Source organism: Terrapene carolina, unplaced genomic scaffold (genome assembly GCF_002925995.2).
Source record: "Terrapene carolina triunguis isolate 2854851 unplaced genomic scaffold, T_m_triunguis-2.0 Scaffold84, whole genome shotgun sequence".
Taxonomy (NCBI): domain Eukaryota; kingdom Metazoa; phylum Chordata; order Testudines; family Emydidae; genus Terrapene; species Terrapene triunguis.
This window is the reverse complement of record NW_020664435.1, coordinates 40,437,090-40,459,893: the sequence shown is the minus strand read 5'-3', so window position 1 is coordinate 40,459,893 and position 22,804 is coordinate 40,437,090. Positions and strand designations below refer to the sequence as shown.

General features: G+C 42.5%; 1 protein-coding gene across 1 annotated transcript in view; it reads right to left on the bottom strand.

Annotated features, from left to right (window-relative positions):
- Positions 1–579: 579 nt before the first annotated feature.
- Positions 580–22,804, bottom strand: part of SPAG6 (sperm associated antigen 6) — a 53,392-nt gene continuing 31,167 nt past the window's right edge. Inside the window, exons 7-11 of the mRNA XM_024199486.1 lie at positions 21,493–21,645; positions 19,560–19,751; positions 18,378–18,494; positions 6,785–6,930; positions 580–3,261 (exon numbers count right to left, since the gene is read on the bottom strand). Coding sequence (XP_024055254.1) covers positions 3,195–3,261; positions 6,785–6,930; positions 18,378–18,494; positions 19,560–19,751; positions 21,493–21,645 — 675 coding nt within the window. The 3' untranslated portion in view covers positions 580–3,194. The remainder of the gene's footprint in view (positions 3,262–6,784; positions 6,931–18,377; positions 18,495–19,559; positions 19,752–21,492; positions 21,646–22,804) is intronic.

The window sequence follows — 22,804 nt, the reverse complement described above, 5'->3', positions numbered from 1 at the left end:
TTCTTTGTACCAGACCATCCTGCAAGGCTCTCCTGTGGTAAAGCCAGGATTGTGGGAGCCTGGGGGAAGCCTGCCAGGATTCAATCGCAGCCCCTAGGAGGAGAGCTGTGAAGAACCTTCAACTAAGAGCCACAAGGACTTGAACTGAGAAGCCCTGATAGTAGGGCAAAGAATTACCTGAGCCCAAAGAAGGGCTAAAGGAGCTGTGAGTTTAAAGGAACGTAACTACTTGTGCCTGGAAGGGTAAAAGGGACAGCTTATATTTATTTTGTGTTATGGGTTAATAAACCAGTCCCCACAAGTTGGAATTATATTTGAAATACATACATAGGTGCATGAGATTTCAGAGGGAGATATAGAAGCACTGCTCCAGAGGTAAACTGAGGCAGCAGTTGACCCTTGCACAATCGGCCTGTTCATCAAGCCAACTTCCATGAGTTTGTTTGGGAGATGATGCCATTAAATCAGTACAAAAACAGGATTTCTACAGTGAATTAAAATGCAAACATCTATATTTTATTACATGGAACTGAGACAAAAGATACCACTCGACAGTTGCCATAGTAGTGGCTATAAACATTAACATAGGTACAGGTATTATTTAAGCCAAGAGAGAGAGGGCTGAAGTGCTGTAAAACATAGCTATTGAAGCACTACAAAAATAGTAGTCATTGAGCTAGTGAATTTGAAAATGCAAATAAGTCCTAGTGCTGTTTAAGACCTAAATCCTGCCCTGTGCAGCATCAGTGTCCATGGGGAGTCCTCCAGCCACAGGTGGAGGGGGTGCAACCCAGTGAAGGAGCCTGTTCAACTGCAGGCAACCAGCACAAGATTCTGCAGCATCTCCACTCCCCTGACTGCAGCAGCGTGGCAGGATCTGGCAGGATCCTTGGATTATTACTACAGCAGTTAGAGGCCAAATGATTTTATTTGCCTAAGAAAAAATGTATAATTGTCTTAAATAATAATTCCCCAATATTGGGCCAGCTTCTGCCAGGCACCAAGCACCCTCCTTTCACACTGTTTTGTCCACACAGGTGGAGTTCATCCCTTTGGATGATCTGGTCTACTGTGAGAAAATTAGAAAAAGATTTAGAGGTCGGGGTACGATATGGTGTTTACTTTCCGTTAGGGAAGACAGATATTTTGGTTGCTAAGGAAGGAACCCACCTGGTATGGTCTATGAATATCTCAGTATCAGAATTCATGAAGCCTCTCAGCTTCCACTTCAATTAGGGCTAGATACTGCAAGGTGCTGTGCACCCTCTACTCCCTCTAAAAAACGTGGAAGCTGATAGCACTCACACCTCACAGCAGGGTCTCAGCCCTTTGTAGAATTAGTCCTTTAGTCAAGATAACCCATCAATATTTTTGTAAAGTGCTGAAAATGATGCTGACAAGAATAAAAGAAAATAGAAATTTAGAATTTGGCAAAGGTACCCACTCTAAATCATTTCCAACTACATTGAAGCATTGCTCCTGTTATACACGGTTAATAGAGGAGACTATTCCTGTTTTATAAACTTTAATTTTTCTACTTTCTTAAAAAAATGTATTTGACACATTTTATTGTATGTCAAAAGTGTTCTCTTTAATGCGGGGTTTTCAAACGTCTCTCCCCACACTGAACACTCCATTGCAGAAACAAAATTTTTATTATTCTTTGAAAGAAAATGCTACATACTAGAGGGAGAAAAATTGTCAGTAGTTCAAAGGGAATGACAAATGACTATGCCAGGTAAGCTAGTGAATACTCAGGGCTACATCCTGTCCTGTGCTGCACTGGTACCCAAGAGGGATAAGAGGAATTTAAGAGTCTTATTACACCACGTAAGGGAAAAATCTCTCCATAGTGCTCCAGCAAGCACTAAGAAAGCCAACAGCTAATATTTGCAACATACCTGTGTGGGCATGATCTACGGATGAGGGACTCTCTTTAGGCTCCCAACTTGTTTGGACCCAATTCTGCAGGGTGCCAATTGTCTCCTGACAAATGCTGAGCAACCTCAAGTTCCATTCAAGTCACTGGGAGTAAAGTGCCCTCAAGTCACTGAAGATGCTCAGTACTTTGCAGGCATTGTTCTGAGGGCCCATTATGTGAGCTGTTGAGTACTTTCTGCCAGAGGCTGCGTACTTTCAACCAGAGTTGAAGGTGCTCTGAATCTGACAGGACCTTACAGGATCTGGCCCCTATGCACATACAGAAAGCTCAGTTTGGGTGCTCACACTCTGTTCCTGATCAGAGGGGCAGAGAAGTGTGCTGCTCCTTCCCATCATGAGAAATCTTGCCTCGAGCAGCAGGACTCCTGCAGAGGATGCACTGGCCAGGATTCCTGGTCCACCATACTGCACCAGCCAAGGTAGGATTTGGTCCTCATATCACTGTCAGACCCTGACAGCTTGTCTATTTTATACCTACTTCGGCCCCTAGAGACCAAAATCGTACCTAATAAGTCAGTCTCTTGCTTTCCATCAAGGAGGGGTTGGAAATGTTTCAGAGGAAAACTGATTGCATAATAAAAAAGAGTTACGATTCTCTCGGACCTGGGGAGCTCTAACCTATATATAAAGGTACAAACAGGGAAATGGTTATAATACTAGGAAAGCCAAAGCCTGGGCCCAGGTCAAATAACCACTAGCTTTCCGTGAGGAAATAAAGAATAAGGACTGATTCTACAAAGAGTTTCTCCATCACAAATCCTTGCTCTCACATGGAGTTTTAGTGAAACATGAGGTAATAACTACTTGTAGGATCAGGCAGAAAAATCAGAAAAGGAGGAGCAAAACTTCAAAAACTAATTATATACAGAACAAAATATAACTTGCTGGAGACACGGAACTCCTTCAACTTCCATTGAGTGCAGTGGGAGTTGAAGAGGGCTCCCAAGTACATCCAGGCAGTGCTCAGCGCCCTGCAGCATGACTGACTTTTGAGAAACATGAACTCCTGACATTTGAGAATCCCTGTTTTCAATGTGAGCTTACACAAACACTACAGCACACACACACAAAATCAAGGTTATTTCTTCAAACTGACAAAGGATTAATAATGGTGATTAATAGTTCAGAAAATAGAAGAAAGATAAATATTTCAGAATTCAGCAAGAGTTTCTGGCTATACTGTACTGTATTTTCCTGCTCATCATAAAAGCACAGATGAGAAATAGAGTATTTTAACAGAAAAATCGAAGCATTTATAAAACTGGTTGATAATTTTCCACCCTTTCCAGAAGTGCATCAGAATATCCAGGAGAATAATACCTGAAAAAGAAACATTTTGTCTGTGTATTAGATAATGGAATATATATTATGCTAAATATTTAAATTATATTAATATCTAGTGCATTTATTAGAAAATTGCTAGACTCAAACTTTGGTTATAGCTCAAGAAGATCAGTAATTATCCGCCTGTAATCCTTTAAGAGATTGTTTCTGTACTATCTTGCATATTGTGTCGTCATTTACCCCTGAGCAAAATGACTGTAAAATGCCAGCATTCAGACCTATAAGTCTAGATTTTCAGAACTGCTCAGTATTCAATTGGAGTCAGATTTTCAAAAAGAGCTCAGCTCCCAATTAGGCACTTAAAGGAAGTGGCCAGTTTTCAAGAGAGTTCAGCATCCAACAACACTCTTCTCAATGGGAGCTGCTGGGTGCTGAGCTCATGAGAAACTCTGGCCCTTAATGCAAAGCATGAGTTTCCACAGAATGGCTGTCACAGCATAATGGTTTACGGCTGCCAGAGAAATGCAAGTGCACGTGTCGAAAACTAATGCAGAGGCAAAAAGTTGATTAATGTACAATGTTAGTAACAGTGATCTTGTAACAATGTTTTATGGCAATGATCTTATTTCTGTAATACCAAGTGACTGATGGAGATTATATTATTCAAGAGATTTTTATTAGAGTAGAAATTCACTGTGACTTTATTGACCTACTGCATTCTGACTGGCTTTGAGAACAGCCCAGTTGTGTGCCTCAAGTAATCAGAGGCCAGCATTTTTTATTTTTAAGTAGACTGCCCTTTTCTGAATAAGCTTGCTGCTGACTGGTTGAAGGCTTTTTGTTTTTGCTTTTTTAACTGAACTATACCATTTACCTAAAGGTTCACTGGTGAAAATTCACAAAATCCTTCCAACCCTGCAGGTCTCAAGCATATTACACTATAGTTCATGGTTTGACATAGATGCTAGAATTTTGTCTGCACTGAGATTTCCAGTAAATATGCTTAGACGTCATAGAAGCTAAATTTTAAAATCCGTGCACATTTTTATGTACACCTGGATCTGATGTAAATCCACACATGCCCCAGTGTATGTGCAAGTCAGTGCTTATGCCCATACCCAGCTATGTATGCAAAATCTCACTTAAGTGCATAAGGATATTTGCATGTCTAAGTCAGATGAGCACTTTTATGGTCACTTGTTTGTAAATTAAGCCCTATTTTTATGACCTACAAAAACTGAAAACTACAAAGGATCATTGACTTGGTAAATCATTCATGGAATTTTTAAAAACCTGTATCTGTGGGGTGAAATCTCCTAAAGACACCTAAAGTAATTATTAATTCTGTTAACCTATAGGGTCCAAGGGAGAATTTTATCCTTTATTTACCCACAAATAAAAAGTCCTAACAAAGGCTTTTGAAAGTCCATTGCATACTGATTTTTTTATGCTGGACTAGTTTGTTTCTATTCCAATGTGGCAAGATAAGACCAAGAAAAACGACATTAAATTTTTCCAATGTTTTACTTAGAAACAACCATGGTCAAAGTCTCTCTCCCTTGAGAAATTTCTGGAGAATTTCCTTTGTCAGTGTGATTCTTTGAAGACTTTGCATTGAGGAATTTACAACACTCAAGTTGCTCCCTTTTTTACAAGCCACCAAAGCTTACAAAAACCACGTCCTGCGTTCTTGATGTTAGATGAATATCAGACTTAAGAGAGGTGGATGAAGTTTCAAAATCAACAATAGGAATAGCTGTACATACCTCAAAACTTCCAAATCATATTATCCGAGAACAACAAATAAGGTTTGAATACAGACATTATCAATTTATGCCCAATAGGCTAGCTATATTTATTCTTAATTCTAAAAGTTAAGAGTGGAGGCATGCACACTAGTTGTATAAGCAAAATCACTTCAGTGCTATACCAGAAAGAGCCTTCAATCTACATAATACTGAAGTCTTGCACTGCTAGCTATCTGTCTAGGTTTTTATACCATACCCATCAGCATAATATATGAGACTTGTATTACTGTGCATGTTCCTAAGAAAACACAGTAATACTGTATGTTTAAAGATCCGTACAGAGCCATTGTTGCAGATGTATGCTGCACATCTCAGAACACTGAAAGTCTTAACTACAAGGAGACAGGAGTAAGGTTTGTTATAATTGAAACGTGTTCAATGAGAAATCCCAAATGCTAGCACAGAGGGGGTTAATAATGCGTAGAATTTCTGTTTGCTCCATTCTCCTCACTGATTTTTCTACAGAATTTTAAATTTGATATAGTTGTTTTGTAAATCCATTATTAGCTTTTGTGAAAATAACTTTCCAAATTCAAACTAATGCAGTTGTCTTCCTGAATCTGCAGACAGACAGCCTGAAACAGCAGCTTTACAGGACAAATCCAGCCCTGACATCTGGAGCAGCAGAAGTGCCCCAGGCAGTGGAACCAGCATGGTTCTACTGCACAAAGAGACAGGGGGAGGAACTTAAAGGGCACATTTTCTTCATTACACCAATGGCATGTTTCTTTGCTTCCCCTAACAAAAAAAGTAGTTTGTAGCAAAAGCAAACATGAAGTACAGCCAAAAAATGTAAACAAATGTCTTCTTTAAATTCTGTACTGTTACTCTTCATAGCTTGAAAATGTCTTGACGATTCTTCACCCCTTTGACAGTCACTGAGTTTTTCCTTGCAGAAGCAAACAGGATGATGCTGATGCAAAGAACCAGTACGGAGAGTGCAACAGTACAACATCCCCATGAGTGTATTGCTGAAGTGAAGAATTGGTAAATGGGTATCTAGAATTCAGGAGGAGATTTCCCTCCTTATTATAAGTTGAGGTTGGTGACATTTTAAGTGCCAGCTATTTAACAGTATTTCTGTATTCATTAAGAGCAAAACTCACCTTGGTGCAGACATGGTCCTTTATATAACACTTAAGCCTCATGAGGAGGTTCAGGGAAGGAGCAGCTGTGGCTGGAGCAAGAGATCAGGAGGCTCTCTGCACCCTGGTACACTGCAGGAAGTTTCAGTGAAGCCTCGGAACAGGTTAGCTCAGAGAACGGTGTTGGGGAAGCCAAGGGGAAGTTAGAGGAGGCACCAAAAGATACATTACCTGGATTCCATGGCCTGAATACCCCATGTATGGGGCAGAGACTGCTACTGCAGCTTACAAATTGACATGGCATCCAGAAGGGTGGTGTTGCAGCCCCAGAGCCTGCCAGGTGGATTTGGGAGTTAATTCTATTCCCCAACTCCCACTTAGTTCCCTGCAAAAGGGCAATCTTGGGCTTTGTTTAGCAAGAGGTAAATTTGAACCTGAGAAGCAATTTTAAAAAGATAATAATAAAGCGTTCAGAAAGACAAGAAAGTATCTGTCTAATTCTGTGTTCGTCCAACTACTCTTTCGGGCTGATAACCAAAGATGGTCATTAATTTTAAAAGGGCATTCACACAGACCTTAAATTATATTTTAAATCTCTCATTTTGTGCTTTGAAGACAATCTAACAATGTAACAACTATGAATTACTAGGACTCCAATTTCCTCACCTTACTATTTCCTCTGGGTAACAGTTGTTAATAGTGTTGATGTACTCTTGAAGAAGTGACCCCGGCTCTGCTTTTATCTCTTGAACTTTTTTAAGTCCACCACTTGTTACAAAGAGACGTCGTGCTTTGCTATCATGCGGCAGCACCTACAAAAATGAAGTACATAATGAGTGTTAAACTTTCCTTTAAAAGAGCCTTCTACATTGGTAAGCTTTAATATTAAAAAAAAAAATCGGAGAACATACACAGAGAATAAGATAAAACAGAATTGCAAGCAATATTCAGAGATGTAGCACCTCCTGTAATAAAGGTTTTATTTTAACTTGTTGGTTAACTAGGAACAATTAAATCTTGAGCCACCTCCACTAGGCTGCAACATAATTTGACCTGTTCATTTAATATACACCACTGTAAATCATAAAAATGCTTATGACAGCTTTATGCAATTAATATTAATTGTTTCTACAAAACAACGTGCCTGCGAAGATTAAACAAACAGAAAACTAACATGGAATGATAATTGCACCTGTCCCATTACCACTGACTTAGTTAAGTCTTTTATATTGATTCACTCAGTTTATTTGTATAGCAAATTTTCATATCATTCTTATGATCTAATATTGATTGTTACTATCAACTCAAGTTCCTGGATATTAAAAACCATGGATCAAATCCTGCAGTCCGTCTGTGTAGCCATGGATGGCCCCTACAGATAACAAAAATGCAATGTTTCTGCTGCACAAAGGAGATGGAAAGCAGAAGTGGTAAGTAAAGGGATTTTGCAGCCCCCCGAATGATGCTGATATGCAGCTCTCTCCAGAGGAGGAGGAGGGCTGTGGGCAGGCAAAGAAGAATGGCAGTAGTTGGCCAGTGGATCTACTAGGCCAGAATGGTATGTAGAGTGAAACAATGAGCTGTCAGCTACATCTACGTCACAAAAATAGCCATGATTGATTAAACATGGTTGTACCCAACCCTTTAGGTTAAACCCTACATGGGCAAAAGCACTTTATAACTTGATCTGGCCCCATTCGTATTGGCTGGGCAAACCAAGTTTTAAGTTTGGTTGTGTTTCAGTTGTTAACTAGCACCTTGGAAAAAAAGAGCAACTATGCTAAAAGAGTGGGGAAAAGGAATGAGACACGTTCCCCATCAGGTAGATGAGCTAACAATTTAAACAGACAAACTTAATTTCTCTAGTTCCTTTTGTACCATATAAAACACCCCCAGAAGGATTAAACAACAGACTCTCCTGGCCCTCAGGTAGAGAGGGCAAAGGGAGAAGCAAGGAGTTTGTCCCCATTACCACTTCATGCAAGGGCCAGGATCAATTACAATCCCTTCACTGTGGAACTGCTGCATCCAGGGGCACAAACTACCTAAAAGGGGATAATAAGGGGGTAAGCCATGCCCCTTCCTCCCTCCATACTGGCTCCCAAAGCTGGCTGGGAGGAGCAGGATGCACCCTCCCCTTGAGCAAGAGCGATCTTAGGGAGGGACTGTGTGTCTCAGAGAGGCACAGTACCTCCCTCAACCCCCACTGAGACAGTGTGGTGATGCACAAACCTGTACTCAGGGCATTGCTCAAATGGCCATAGCTTCCCCACAGTGACGTGCACTTTAGACAATAAAGCTTTTACTTGACTATAAGTGAGCTGATGGAAGCAATCTCCCTAATGTCCAAGGACAGAGAATTTCAGTTATGGTGCAAGAGAAACACTTTTACTGCAAAGAACTTCATATAAATGTATACATTATACATAAACCACCCAAACATAGTTTGTTTAATGCAATGGGTGAGGAGAAGCATAAAAAACCAACATGTCATCCAATATAAACTGTGTCCGTCCAAGCCATTTACAACATTAGAAACAGCAAAAATCCATACAATGGGCAGCTAGCTACTAAGAGCTCCCTTTATTACTCGCTGTGGTCAGCAGAGCTGGTTGGGAATTTTCTGACAAAATATTTTTTCATCAAAAAATGCTGATTTGTTGAAACCATTCATGGGGAAGAGTCAGTTTCAACAATGTTTTTCAAGTTGAAAAACTAAGTTTCAAAATTGTCAAAACGTTTTGTTCTAACATTTTTTTAAATGAAAAAAAATCCATTTTTCCCGGTTGAAACTGCTTTTCCTTTTGAAATGCAAGTTAGTTATAGTAAGAAAGAAGAAAAAGAAAAAAAAGAAAGAGAGTTACTCACTTGTGCAGTAACTGAAGTTCTTTGAGATGTGTGTCCCTGTGGGTGCTCCACTTCAGGTGCTGGTATGTCCGAGCACCATTGATTGGAGATTTTCGGTAGCAGTGTTCGGTCGGGACACGCGTGCACAGTAGCTGTCTCACTGCACTGTTGGAGTCTCATCTAGCGCGCACACAGCCCGACTCCTTTAGTTCCTTCTCTACTATAGAGTCCTTGTATCAAAGTCCAAAGTAGAGGGGAGAAGGGTGGGTAGTGAAGCACCCACAGGGACACACATCTCGAAGAACCTCAGTTACTGCACCAGGTGAGTAACCCTCTCTTCTTCTTCGAGTGCTGTCCTTGTGGGTGCTCCACTTCAGGTGATTGTAGAACAGTGTCCACTATGGTTGGGGGGACTTTGGAGTTACATGCATAGTGGAGGAGAGGACTGTTAGACCCAGCATGGCATCAGCTCGTGAGTCCTGTGTAATTGTTTACTAGTAAATGAACGTATGTTCTGAGGCCCATGTAGCAGCTCTGCAGATCTCTGAGATATGTGATGGGGTGGACCCCCTTTTCGGGGTGCCACTGGATGTGCTGAGGTCCCACCTAGCCAGCCTGTCCCACCAGCCTGGGCTCCCCCTATCCTGTGCTGTTGTGACAGGTTCTCAAGCTCCTTTCCAGCACACACACAAGTAGGGACACACCCAACTCTAGAATCACACCCCCAGAGTCTGCAATCAGCTCTGTGTGGGAGGACTCAGCTAGGGGATTGCCCAGCACTCCTGTGCACACACCCTTTGGTATGTAAACCCAAAATTATATTGTATTGCACTTTATAGAGATCTATATAGCGTAAACTCATGAAAATCGCCCCCTCCCTCACTGTGGAGGAAGATATACACAGCTCTTTGCCATCCCCCCCACCCCCCGTAGTTATGAATTGCACAAACTGGGTTTTAGAAAACAAAACAAGTTTATTAACTACAAAGGATGAATTTTAAGTGATAATAAGGGATAGCAAACAGAACAAAGCAGATCACTGAGCAAAATAAACAAACACACATCCTAAGCTTAATTCACTAAAGAAACTGGTTACAAATAGTAATTTCTCACCCTAAATGTTGTTTTAGGCTATAAGTGAGTTGATGAAAGCAATCTCCCTAATGTCCAAAGACAGAGAATTTCAGAGTTATGGTGCAAGAGATACACTTTTACTGCAAAGAACTTCATGCAGAGTTTCTGCAGCTTTGAGTTTCAGGTATTTCTCTTCATAGGCTAGACCCATGAATCAGCCTGGGTCCCAGTCCTTTCTCCCCAGATCAGTCTTAGGCTTGGTCTACACTAAACCCCCAAATCGAACTAAGGTACGCAACTTCAGCTACGTGAATAACGTAGCTGAAGTTCGAAGTACCTTAGTTCGAACTTACCTCGGTCCACACGCGGCAGGCAGGCTCCCCCGTCGACTCCGCGGTACTCCTCTCGTCTAGCTGGAGTACCGCAGTCGACGGCGAGCACTTCCTGGTTCGACTTATCGCGTCCAGACAAGACGCGATAAGTCGAACCCAGAACTTCGATTGCCAGCAGCCGAACTAGCGGCTGGGTGTACACATACCCTTAGGTGTTTACAGCAGTCATCCTGGACGGGGATTCAGTGAAGAACCGGCAACCTTGATTAACTCACTCTCCAGCCTTAAGCAGGATTTACATATGGCGTGAATCTTTTGTTTCCCTGTTTGCCCCCCCCCCCTTCAGTGGAAAAATACCAGCTCAGGATGGTGTCCTGTACCAGGTGACATGATCACATGACCTTACAGTGTCAAAGCAACCATGAGACAAGGTTTATTTGTAATATCCACAGGAAGGAACTCCAGGAAGATGGGAAGTCAGCATTTTCAAAGACCCATTGGCTTTCCTAATGGCCCATTCAGGCTGATTGCATTCTGTCTGGTGGGTGTTCCCCAAGTACACACACAGTTGTAATTGTTACATAGTCAATATTCCTAACTTCAGATACATAAATGATACATGCATACAAATTGGATAATCAGATTCAGTAAATTTTCCAATGATATTTCACAAGACCCATCTTGCATCAAATAAATCTTAGTTATGCCATATTCATATCATAAGCATGTTTCTATAAAGAATATGGGGTGTAACATCACAGTACATTGTTCAGAAATGGTATAGATGCTGCCATGGAACACACAGAATGGGACCTGATCCCCATTGGTGGCTCTGTCTTATCTGTTTGATAACATAGTTGGATGCAGCTCGAGATCCACTTAGATAGTCTCTGAGAGGATATAGCGGAGCCCTTGGATTGTTCTGTTGTCAAGAAGAAGAGTCTTGGGGATTTGCGGAAAGATTTTGTTCTATTCTGGTCAAACATCTAGAGTGTGTAACATGGCTCCTGTGTGTTTCTGTGCAGTTTGGGGTACAATGTGGTGAGATGAATAGGTTGGTTGATATGGAAAGTTGAAGCTATTTTGGGGAGGAACTTTGGGTGAGGTTGCAATGTGATCTTGTCTTTAAAGAAGACAGTGTATGGTGGATTAGCCATTAATGCAACAATCTCACTCACTCGTCTAGCGGAGGTGATAGCCACCAAGAATGCCACCTTAACATCCCAGGAACAAGTGGCCAGCAGCTCAAAGGATGGTCTAGTAAGGCCTTTGAGAACTGGGTTTAAGTCCCAAGTGGTGTGGGTTGGTATACTTCTGGGTAGAGATTCTGTATGCCAGTGAGAAACTGCTTGGTGGTCAGGTGTGCAAATACCGAGAATCCATCGATTTTATGATGAAAAGTGGTGATCACCGTGAGATGTACTTTACTAGAACTTGTGGACAGTCCTGAGTTCTTTAGTTCTAAGAGATATTCTAGCACTAGCGACAGTGGTGTAGTATTGTTTGTTCTGACTCCATATGGAGAATCTTTTCAATTTATGCAGGTATGTATTGCATGTGGATATACATCTGCTGTTCAATAACGTGTTTGACTTGTTCCAAACAGGCTAATTCGTGCTGCTGGAACCATGAAGGGGCTTTCAGATGGAGTTTCTCCAGGTTCAGATGGAGGATCTGACCATTGGCTTGAGAGAGAAGATTCGGTCTCAGTGGGAGAGTTCGTGGGGTGCAAACCGTCATGTGCATCAGGTAAGGATAGCAGGTCTGCCTGGGCCACGGTAGGGCTATCAATATGATTTTGGCATTGTTGTCCTGTATTTTGTGTAGGACCCAGGGGATTAGGGGGATTGGCAGGAATGCATATAGGAGTGCTGTTCCCCATGTGAGGAGGAAAGCATCCCCTACGGATCGAGGTCCTAATCCCGCTCTCGAACAGACTAGCGGACATTTGTGATTCTGAGATGTAGCAAATAGGTCAATGGTGGGTAACCCCCATCGTTGGAATATATGTTGTAAGTAGAGCCCTCCATGGATACAAATTTATATCCACGAATTCAGATACCACGGGTATAAATCGGTTTCCGTGGAACTGCAGGGCCCTCCCAGGAACCGCAGTGGTGGAAAGAGCAGAATGTTGGACTGCCACTCCTAGGAGCCAGCACCCCACGCAGGCAGCTTCCCCAGTGCAGCTGTACCATCCACAGGCCCGCCCCCAGCCCTGGCCCCGTCCCTTCCACACAGCTGTCTATGTCTCCTGTCTGGGGGTGTGCGCACTGCTTGAACACAAGAGCATGACCAGGGATAGCTGCCAGTGAGCCTGCCCGCCCCAGTGGGCGGGGCTGTGGGCGGTACAGCCATGCCAGAGGAGCTGCTGGCATTGGATGCTGGCTCCTGGGAGCAGCGGCCGCACATTCTGCTCCTTTTGCTGCTGTGGTTCCCGGGAGAGCCCTGCGGTTCTGCGGATACTGATTTATATCCGTGAATATCCGCATCCATGGATATAAATTTGTATCCACACAGGGCTCTAGTTGTAAGACTGAGGGATTCATTTCCCATTTGTGTTCCTGTGAGAACCATCTGCTTAGAGTGTCTGCTGTGGTATTTTGACATCCAGGGAGGTAGGAGGCTGAGATGTCAATGTGATGATGAATACACCAGTTCCAGAGTTTTATGACCTAAGTACATAGGGAGTGGGATCGTGCGCCCCCTTGTCGGTTGATGTAGAACATGCATGCAATATTGTCTGTCATCACCCATACCGTCTCGTTCCTTATGAGCGGAAGGAAATGGAGGCAAGCATTCCGTCCCGCTATTAGTTGCAGTATGCTGATATGGAGCTGTGTTTCCGCTGGTGACCACCTGCCATGGATTGTCTGATGATCCAGGTGTGCATCCCAACCTATCAAGGAGGCATCTGTTGTGATCAGAATTGAGGGTGGTTCCTGGTAAAAGGGAATCCCTAGGCAGATATTTTCCTGTTTTGTCCAACACTGAAGGGATTCTAGTACTCTGGGAGGTGGTGTTACGATCTTGTTCAAACTGTGTTTGATGGGTTTGTATACGGAACTCAGCCAACCCTGTAGGCAGCACATGTGTAGTCTCGCACGTTTTACCATGAATGTGGTGGCTGCATGTGTCCTAACAGTTGTAGACAGGTTTTTGCTGTGATTCGTGGACTGATGAAAACTGTCTCTATGAGCTTTTTTATTGCCAGAAATCTGGTTTGCGGTAGAGATGCTCTGGCTTGAACTGAATTGAGGTGTGCTCCAATGAAGTCTAGTTGTTGTGTGGGTATCAATGTCGACTTTTGTATGTTCAATTGCAGCCAAGTGTTTGGAAGAGGGCAGTAGTCGGTTGGGCGATTTCTGTCGTCACTATCCAATTGGGGTCTTTCAGGAAGCAGTCATCTAGATACGGGAAAAACACGATTCCCTGCTTGCACAGGTGTGCAGCGACAACCGCAAGGGTTTTGGAGAAGACCCTTGGTGCAGTGGACAGTCTGAATGGAAGCACTATGTACTGGTAGTGCTCGTGTCCTAATAATGTGAATCGGAGGAATCGCCTGTGAGCTGGGTGAATGGTAATGTGGAAATATGTGTCTTGTAGGTCAAGGGCTGAAAACCAGTCCCCCTGTTCCAGCGCTGGGATCACAGTGCCTAATGTGACCATTTTGAATTTCTGGGAGCGGACAAACTTGTTAAGTTTTTGTAGATCCAATAGGGGTCGCCATCCTCCATTTTTCTTCTGGGTCAGAAATAATGGGAATAAAAGCCCTTCCCTCTGTATTGCATAGGTACTAGTTCCATGGTACCTAGTTGCAGTAGATGATGTAGGTCCTGCCTTAAGAGGTGCTTGTGAGAAGGGTCCCTGAAGAGGGATGGGGAAGGAGGTAGGGTAGGTGGGCAAAAAATAAAGTGGATGGCATAACCTGATCATATGATCTCTAGGACCAGTGGTCCTTGTTATGAATTCCCATGTTTGATAAAAAGGTCTCAGTCGATGGCCAAATGGGCAAAGTGGCGCTGTCTTGAGTGGGAGGTCATTCAGACCCTTGACCAACAGTTCAAAATTGTTGCTTAGTAGATGACAGTTGTGACACGGCTGGTTGGGGTTAAGATGGTTGGTGTCTTTGTGGTTGGTTTCTCTGCCTGTTGGTGTTTTAAGGTCTGGTATTCTGGCAACTACATCGTGTGTCTTTAGAATGGTGGTAAGATTGGTAAGGCTTTCTTTTAGCTAGTGATGTGTAAATGCCCAGCGTGCGGAGTGTTGCACCAGGAAGGTGACCCTACATTGCAAAGTGGACTAGGTGTATACCTTCCTTCCTAGGAGATCCAGCCGTTTGTGGTCCTTATCATGAGGTATGGATTTAAAATGTTTAGATTGATTGTTTGCCACCTCGACAACCAGTGAGTTTGGTGACGGATGAGAAAAGAGGAAATCCATGCCTTTGGCCAGCACATAATATTTTCTATCGGCCCTTTTGCATGTTGGTGGAATGGTGGCTGGCATCTGCCACACCGTTTCAGCAGGTTCCAGGATGGCGTTGTTTATTGGTAGTACAATTTTTGAGGACGATGAGGTTTGCAAAATTTGGAGCAATTTATGCTGATTTTCTTGGACTTCTTCCAAAAGTGTGTCCTGGCTCAGTGCAATTCTCAAAGAGTTCTTGAAACTGTTTAAAATTGTCTGCCATTGTAGGTGGAGGTGGCATAATGGCCTTGTGAGGAGAGGAAGAATTGTGAGGTGGTGACACGTTTTCCTGACCTGTTTATTCTTCGAGCTTCTCTGTTATATCCTCTGGGACTATGGATGTTGTAGCCACTGGGGACAGTGAAGGAGACCTAAGTTCACCTCTGGGTGGTGATGAGGTTTTGGCATAGTGGGCTCTATATGCTGCCCACAGGTCCCATGTTGGCCACTGCATGGGAAACGCCATGGGAGGACACATCCATGGTTGTCCATACCATGGGTGCGTGGGCTGTTTATGATGATTTTTTGGCCCTCAGACTTTTCCTCCAAGTGGTCTGTGTTGAGGAGGCGAGGAGTGTTGTGGGGAGAAGACCCCCTCATCCTGTTCCTCATTCTCGCTGTCGCTTGGTACTGATGGTGTCATGGGAGAAGTGGGCTGCATAATGATGCTTCTTGGGGGAAATCCGTCAGTGCCAAAATGTGGTGATTGGGGCACCAAAGACATTTATATATCCCTCTGCATTAGGAATTGCTGTGGTACCGATGGAGGCGGTGCCAAGGATTTTGTAGGAGCTGAATGGTGTGCAGCTGTCTTGTGGCTTGCCTTTGTCAGTGCCGGTGGACCCATCATGGCGATATCAGTCAGGGCCAATGGAGGCATCGGTGCCGAGGTCATTGTCAGTGCTGGAGGTGGCAGCAGGCTTGGTGCCGTAACCACTTCCCATACCAACGTGGTCAGTGCCGTGTAGGAGGCATGGCTATGCCTATATCTCGACTCCATTACTGCTTTGGGCATGGGTGGCGGCTGACTTGCCGGCTTCGGGAGGATGCGCACACACTCGCCCCCAAGCTCTGGGTGGGTGGTGCGTGGCCCCCCACCAGCATGAAGCAGGCAGCCCCCCACACCCCTCGCAATGGGTAGCGGCCCCAGCGCCCGGGGGCCCCCCACTGCTGGGCAGCTCCAGCCACCCCAAGGCCCAACCGCAGCCACCCTAGCCCTCGTCCCAGCTCCAGCATGCTTGCCTGAAGAGGGGCAGCCAGCCTGCCTGGGCCAAGGGAGAAGGGCAAGCAGGAGGGGGCATTCCAGGTGGATTGTGGGTGGGCCACGCTGGGCTGTTTGGGGAGGCATAGCCTCCCCCAGCCTACAATATGCACCACCCATGGCTTTGGGCTCAACGGTACAGCCTGTGCTGGAGGTGCTGAGTGAGTCATAGGCACTGACTTGAGAGGCAGTCAGCACTGAAGGTAATGACCTCACAGGGGACCATTTCTTTTTGTGTGGTTTCCTCTGGGGAGAGGTTGACTCTTGCTTCCTCTTTTCTTTAGAGGACAGAGCTGTGCTCTTCCTTGGTTCCAACCTGGTCAGAGAGCCCTTAGCAACATGTTTTGGGAGATCCATTTTTGGGCTCACCTGCAGCAATTTCTCCATTAGGATCATCTTGAGGCAGAGGTCCCAGTCGCGCCAGGCTCTTGCCTTCAGGTTGTTACAGTGAACGCACTTTTGGGGTATGTGTGATTCACTGAGACATCTCACACAGAGAGAGTGTCTGTCAGATATCGGCATCGCTTCCCATCAGGAGCTGCATTTTTTAAAGCCTGGGAAACCAGGCATGTTCCAGACAGTGCTCCGAAAGGAACAGGGAATGGGAAAATAAACTTTTCTTTTTAAACAAACTACTAGCTAAGTTAACAATGAATTAGAACGAACTTATCTAAGGTATCTAGCTAATATTTTTCTTTTTTCTCTACCTACAGGGGAAGAAGCTGACACACTGCCCCAAGTTCCGTCTTCAGCCGAGGATGGTTGAGAAGGAACTGAAGGGGTCAGGTCATGCGCATGCTAGATGAGACTCCAATGGTGCAGCGAGACAGCTACTGCACACGTGCATCCTACACAAAACACTGCTATAGAAAATCTCTGATCAACAGCACCAGGATGCACCAACACCTGAAGTGGAGCACCCATAGGGACAGCACTCGAAGAAGAATATAAACATTTCAAATGGTCAAAATCAAAATGTAATGTTTCAAATGAGCTGAACCAAGAATTTTTTCAGATTTTCAGTTCACAAACATTTTTGAGATTGACTTTTCATCCCAATGTTGAATGGGGAAAACTTTTCAATACCTCAAAATTTTTTGCAGGATAGGAAAATGGTTTCCTGGCCAGCTCCAGTGGTCAACACACATAAGCAACATGGCACTGGTATTTTGAACAAATGTGCAATCCTTATTGATTTAGCCAGATGTATAAACAGCAGCATTTCCAAGCCTGTGAAATGTAGTACTAGATAATATCAGAGAATTTTATTTTGGCATTTCCAGCAAAGAACACCAGAGCAGGACAATCTGGCACTCTCTACTAAAGGATTATGCAGTATTGTATTTGAAAGAAGAAAGGGCTATAGTGGAGTGGGATTCCCTAACAGCTGGTCACCATGGCAGAAACTCAAAATACCTAAAATCCATGACAGTTATTCACAGTTTAAATAAAATATTTTAATTACATTAATTTTTACCTTTATATTTTACTCAAATCTGTTATTTAAGTAACAGACATAATTGCACATTTTAAAGCGTTTGGAAGAAGAGTTTGGATTTTTCCACCTAGTCCAGGACTGGAGTCAAAAGATAAAACACAGAACTGGAGAAGCTTTTACTTTTAAAACAATTTTTCTAATAATTGATTCAATTCACCCCTGTGCAGAGAGCTTGCACTAGACCTAAAACATGGCTTCAGTGGGACTTAAGCGATGCACTGACCTAGTTGGGTTCTCTGCATAAGGGCTAATTTTCTACTTTGGCAGAGGAGGAAGACAGTGTCTTGCTTATGAGTAAGGCTAAGATTTTCTGACTGTTATTTTTAGTAGTCACAGACAGGTCACCAGCAACAAACAAAAATTCACGAACCCATGACTTTTACGAAAAATAACCGTACAAGCCGCAGCAGAGGTGACAGCCCCCGCTGCAGCCCTCACCGCGGGGCAGAGGCGCACAGCCCCAGCAGTGGCCACCGGTGGAAGCCACAGGGCTATGTGGGGAGCATAGCCCCGGCTCCAGCCCCAGCCACGGCTTCAGCTGGTGACAGATAATATATTTTATTGGACCAACTTCCGTTGGTGAAAGAGACAGAGCTCTGTGTAGTTCAAAAGCTTGTCTCTTTCTCCAAGAGAAGGTGGTAGTAAAAGATATTACCTCACCCAACCCCCTTGTCTCTCTAATATCCTGGGACCAACAAAGCTACAACAACACTGCAAACATGCTGTTTAGGTAACAGATGGTTAATCTATCATTCACCAAGAAGAGCCTTTTCTTACCTTACTGAACTGCCCAACTATGTGTTTCAGAATATTGGGAGGCGCATCATGCAGCAAGGGTTCAAGTGCTGGCAGATATGTGCATTTCTGCAAGATGTTCTTTAGGGCCTTTTTAGTCTATTGAAATGCAAAACAAAATGTCTATAGTAAGACATCAATGAAACAACAATGTTAATTTATGTTCCACATTCCTGATGTTTGAAGTCTGGTCAATTTGCTTTTTTGATCAGAATTATTTCAGAAGGGCAATTTTCTGAATCAAAACTACACAATCCATCAATTAATTTAATAAAGAATCAATTTTCGGCTCATCTTATCAAACTGCAAAACAAACCTTCAGTGCACCATATTCCTATTAAGTTATCTAGTCAAAGTAATGGCAATTTTCCTCGGAATACAATGGGAAAGGGAGCAGGCCCCCTAAGTAAATATAAATTAAAGTACTGTAATACAATAAAAAAGTTAAATTAAAAATATGTTTTTAAAAGATTGTATTTGAGCAGTAGTTTATTAGGAGACCCTGCCAGTCTGGACCTGCACCTTGCACTGCCACCTCTGCAAAGGGAAGTGAGTGTATATCAGTGTTTGGGTCCTAAAGCAGAGAAAATAGAGAAAGTAATGACCCAATTGTGTAGGACTGCAGGTTCAGAGAATGTTGGGGGGGGGGGGGTGTGAGTGAGAGAGAGAGAGAGAGAGAGAGAGAGACCACTGGCCTTAAAACTCTGAAAATGGCTATATAAAGGTGGGGTCTTCTTACTCAACAGATTTGGGGCTGATCATTCTCTAGTTGCCTTCAAAATGGCATGACATGATATGATAAGATATATATCATATATTATATGATCACATCATTTCCTGTAATGTCACACAAAAATCTATTTTAACAAAGGCTAATAGGCAGACAGTAACTGGCCCCCTTGTAAATGTGTAATGATGGCCCTAAATATGGACTATCCTTTACCCAAGAGTGTTTTTTTTAAGCCAGCAAAAACACATTTCATACTGACAGCACTTATAAAATTGTAAGAAAGGCTTATGTGTACAAAAAATAAAAATACACCATTAGACATCACTCACTGATTGGTAGCATGATAATATTAAATAACAATTAACACTCTAATTTTGAAGGACTTAAATCTGGTGATTAACAGCAATGCATAGTATTTCAGACACTGCACCTACTTTTACTTGAAGATCTTCTGAGCTTTCTGTTTCCATATACAGGGAAAGCAGCACTGGTAACACATTTGTTACAGCAACAGCACGTGCATGCTCTGGAGTATGTCTTCCAATCTGTCCCAAGGCCCAAGCAGCCGCTGCCTTAATATGATCTTCTCGTTCCTCTGACAAGCAGATAGACAGCTGTGGCACCCCCTGTAGTATTCATTAAAAACACAAACATTATGAATCTAGGGCAGGACTAGACACTGGAACAGATTATTACAAAAAGCTTGTTTCTTCTATTTCTATTTTTCTGGCTTGAATACATTGCAGACGAACATAGGATGGAGCTGTCATTTTTCAAGTCAACTATGTGGCTAGAAAGAATTTAAAAAAAAAAGAATCTATACAAGTCTAACTGGAGAGAGAATATTAAATATGCCAGTTTCTCTGAGTTTGAGGGCAGTTTTAGTGAACACGTCAGCTACTCCAAAGGTTTCAAAGAGCAGATGCCACAATTCAGGCTGCAGCTGAAAGCAAAGCCACCATTTTTGTCAGACACTGATATTCCAAGGTCTCTAGTATTTCTGTATTCACTTTATATTTTTTTTTATTAATAGGAATCTTTCATATTATCATTTTTTCCTTTTTCATGGGACACAATTAATCTAAGAATGACTAATATGTTATTACATAGGGAGATGTTGACCCATACTCACATGAGCTGGGACCTTCATCAGTTAGATTGCTCCCTTAGTCATGCCCAGTTTATAATTAGAATTATGTATTTTGATAATGCATAATATTTATTCAACTATCCATTGGCCTTAACACACATCAAAATGTTATGTTAGATACAATTAAATTTAACAAATATTAAACCCTCTTATTGCCTATTGCATATATGGTACAGTAATTCACCTCCCCCCTACATTACTATCAAACATATTCATTTAAAACTGAAAAATCTACAAACATCAAACTTATTAAATGCAAAGTATCATATGCATAGCTGAATCAAACTATATAATGCATTTCAGGGACCAAGATTGTGTGTAAGCATGATAATTATTGTTGTAAATTTATTATAGTAGTAGCAGTGCAGTCATAGTGTGCCATCACAAATTCTTGTTTCAAAAAGGATTATAATGTGGCCACAAATATTTGTTTTAACAAGAAACAGGCTATAGAAAGTCACACCTCTTCTTTTCTTTGTGTGTGCAAATGCAACTCAGCATAATTTTACATTTCAACAGATGCTTTTTCTAGTAAACCAATCCATACCAACATAGCACAAAAGCAGCAACTCATTAAGGACCTTACTTTTCCAGACTGTCCCATCATTTTGAACTTTGAGTAATATTACAGAAGATGCACTCATATCACTAGGTATGTCATCTTGTATCAAAACTATACATGTTGTTAAAAACTGTAATATGGTTAAGTTGTTTATTTAATAAAGGCACACATAAATTATAATTCTTATACTGAATAATTTAACCTAAAAATTATATACAACTGCCTAGTCGCATTATTGAAAAAAATGGATATGTTTTATCAGCAATTTAAGTGCACTGTTACTGCCAAGTGTGAAATGTAATACTGGTGTAGTTTTACTCTTTCCTTAATAGTTATATGTAAGTACATGACTGAAAACCAGGGCCCTGATCCTACACTTATACATGTACTTAACTTTAAGCGCTAGAGTAATTTCACTGATTTCAATGGAGCTACTCAAGTGCTGAAAGTTAAACATGTGATTAAGTATTTGCAGGATCAGAACCTAAGGGACATACAAAACAGAAAAATATGCTGGTACTTTTTCTATGATGTGCGTTACTAAACAAATCAGTAAACCACTCCATCCAATCATCTGTGGGACTATATTCTTCTACCTCTTCTTCTCAGAAACTCACTGTAATGGCTATAGGAAGACAATGAAGCAGGAGCTAACCTTGGAGATGATCACTGCCATTGCCAGGTTCTCAGAATGAGCTGCTACGTAGCCAAGCATCATGATGCCAGGCAGCCTGACATTTCCTTTGCAGTTGCCAATACAATCAATCACAGCAGCAACTCCTCCTGCATTGACTATAAGTTGTGAAAGCTGTAAGAAGATAAACTAGAGAAATTAGATACTGTAGCGTATCTATAACCATAATGCAGTATACTCAGGTGATCCTTAACTATTTCACTCCTGTTTTTTAAAAAGTGTAACTCTATCATTGACAATCAAGTCACACTGGAGTAAAATTGGAGTAATGGAATAATGAATCAGATTCATTCTTTGGACTTATGAGTGCTCATAATGTAGCAAAACATTTATATTGCGATGAATGTCTCTGTTTTCTATTAACTTTACTGCAAGGCAAGATGGACATTGAATGCTATGGACTTGCCTAATCCAAAAATCTATTTAGTAAGTATTTACTGATGAATTACGCAGACAAAAATTCAACATGCTAATGACTTGTAGAAATATACATATTGAACCAGATGCTCATTTACACTAAGGCCCAATTACACCACTCTGAGTGTGTGAAGGGTCCTTAAAGCAAGTGCATGTGTAATTCGTTCTAAGAAGCCTTGGTGCAAAGAATAATCAGGACTGGGGGGTCTTTAATGCCCGCTAAACTGTAGCTTATATTTTTCCAAGTGATGTCACCTCTAACATCACTTAGACAGCAGCATTTGAGTGGTTTAGGACATCACCAGCATTTAGAGATTATATTAATTTCATATTATTATGGAGGATTTTTCCACCTATACTGATGGATATTTTCAGTTTTATCTAAAATTCCCAAAGCATTTTAGGAACAGGACTATTTTATTAATGCACCAGCTTGGTTAGAAGATACTTAACTTTTAAAGCGGTCACTTTAAAAATATAAATACTCTCTACATGGCTGTTGACTGCAGTCACTTAGGGTCAAATCTTGTATGAGTGCACAGCCCCAGAAAACAGAAGGGAAATCCAAGAGAGAGGGGAAGGAATCCTCCCCCTCAGGCTGTAGAACAGCTGCAAAGCCATTCCATGACTACTACTGCAGCCTCCAGACTTACCAGCCCCACTCCCCCCTCAAATATGTATAGGGAAGCAATGCCAGCTCTAACTTTTTTGCCGCCCCAGGCAAAAAAGAAGAGCGGCGCCCCGCCATAACACCCCCCCCCCCAGCGCCGCGCCGGGCCGCCCAAACCCCCGGAGCACCGCCGAAACCCCCGCCCCCCTCCCCCCGAGTGCCTCGCCATGCCGCCCAAACCCCCGG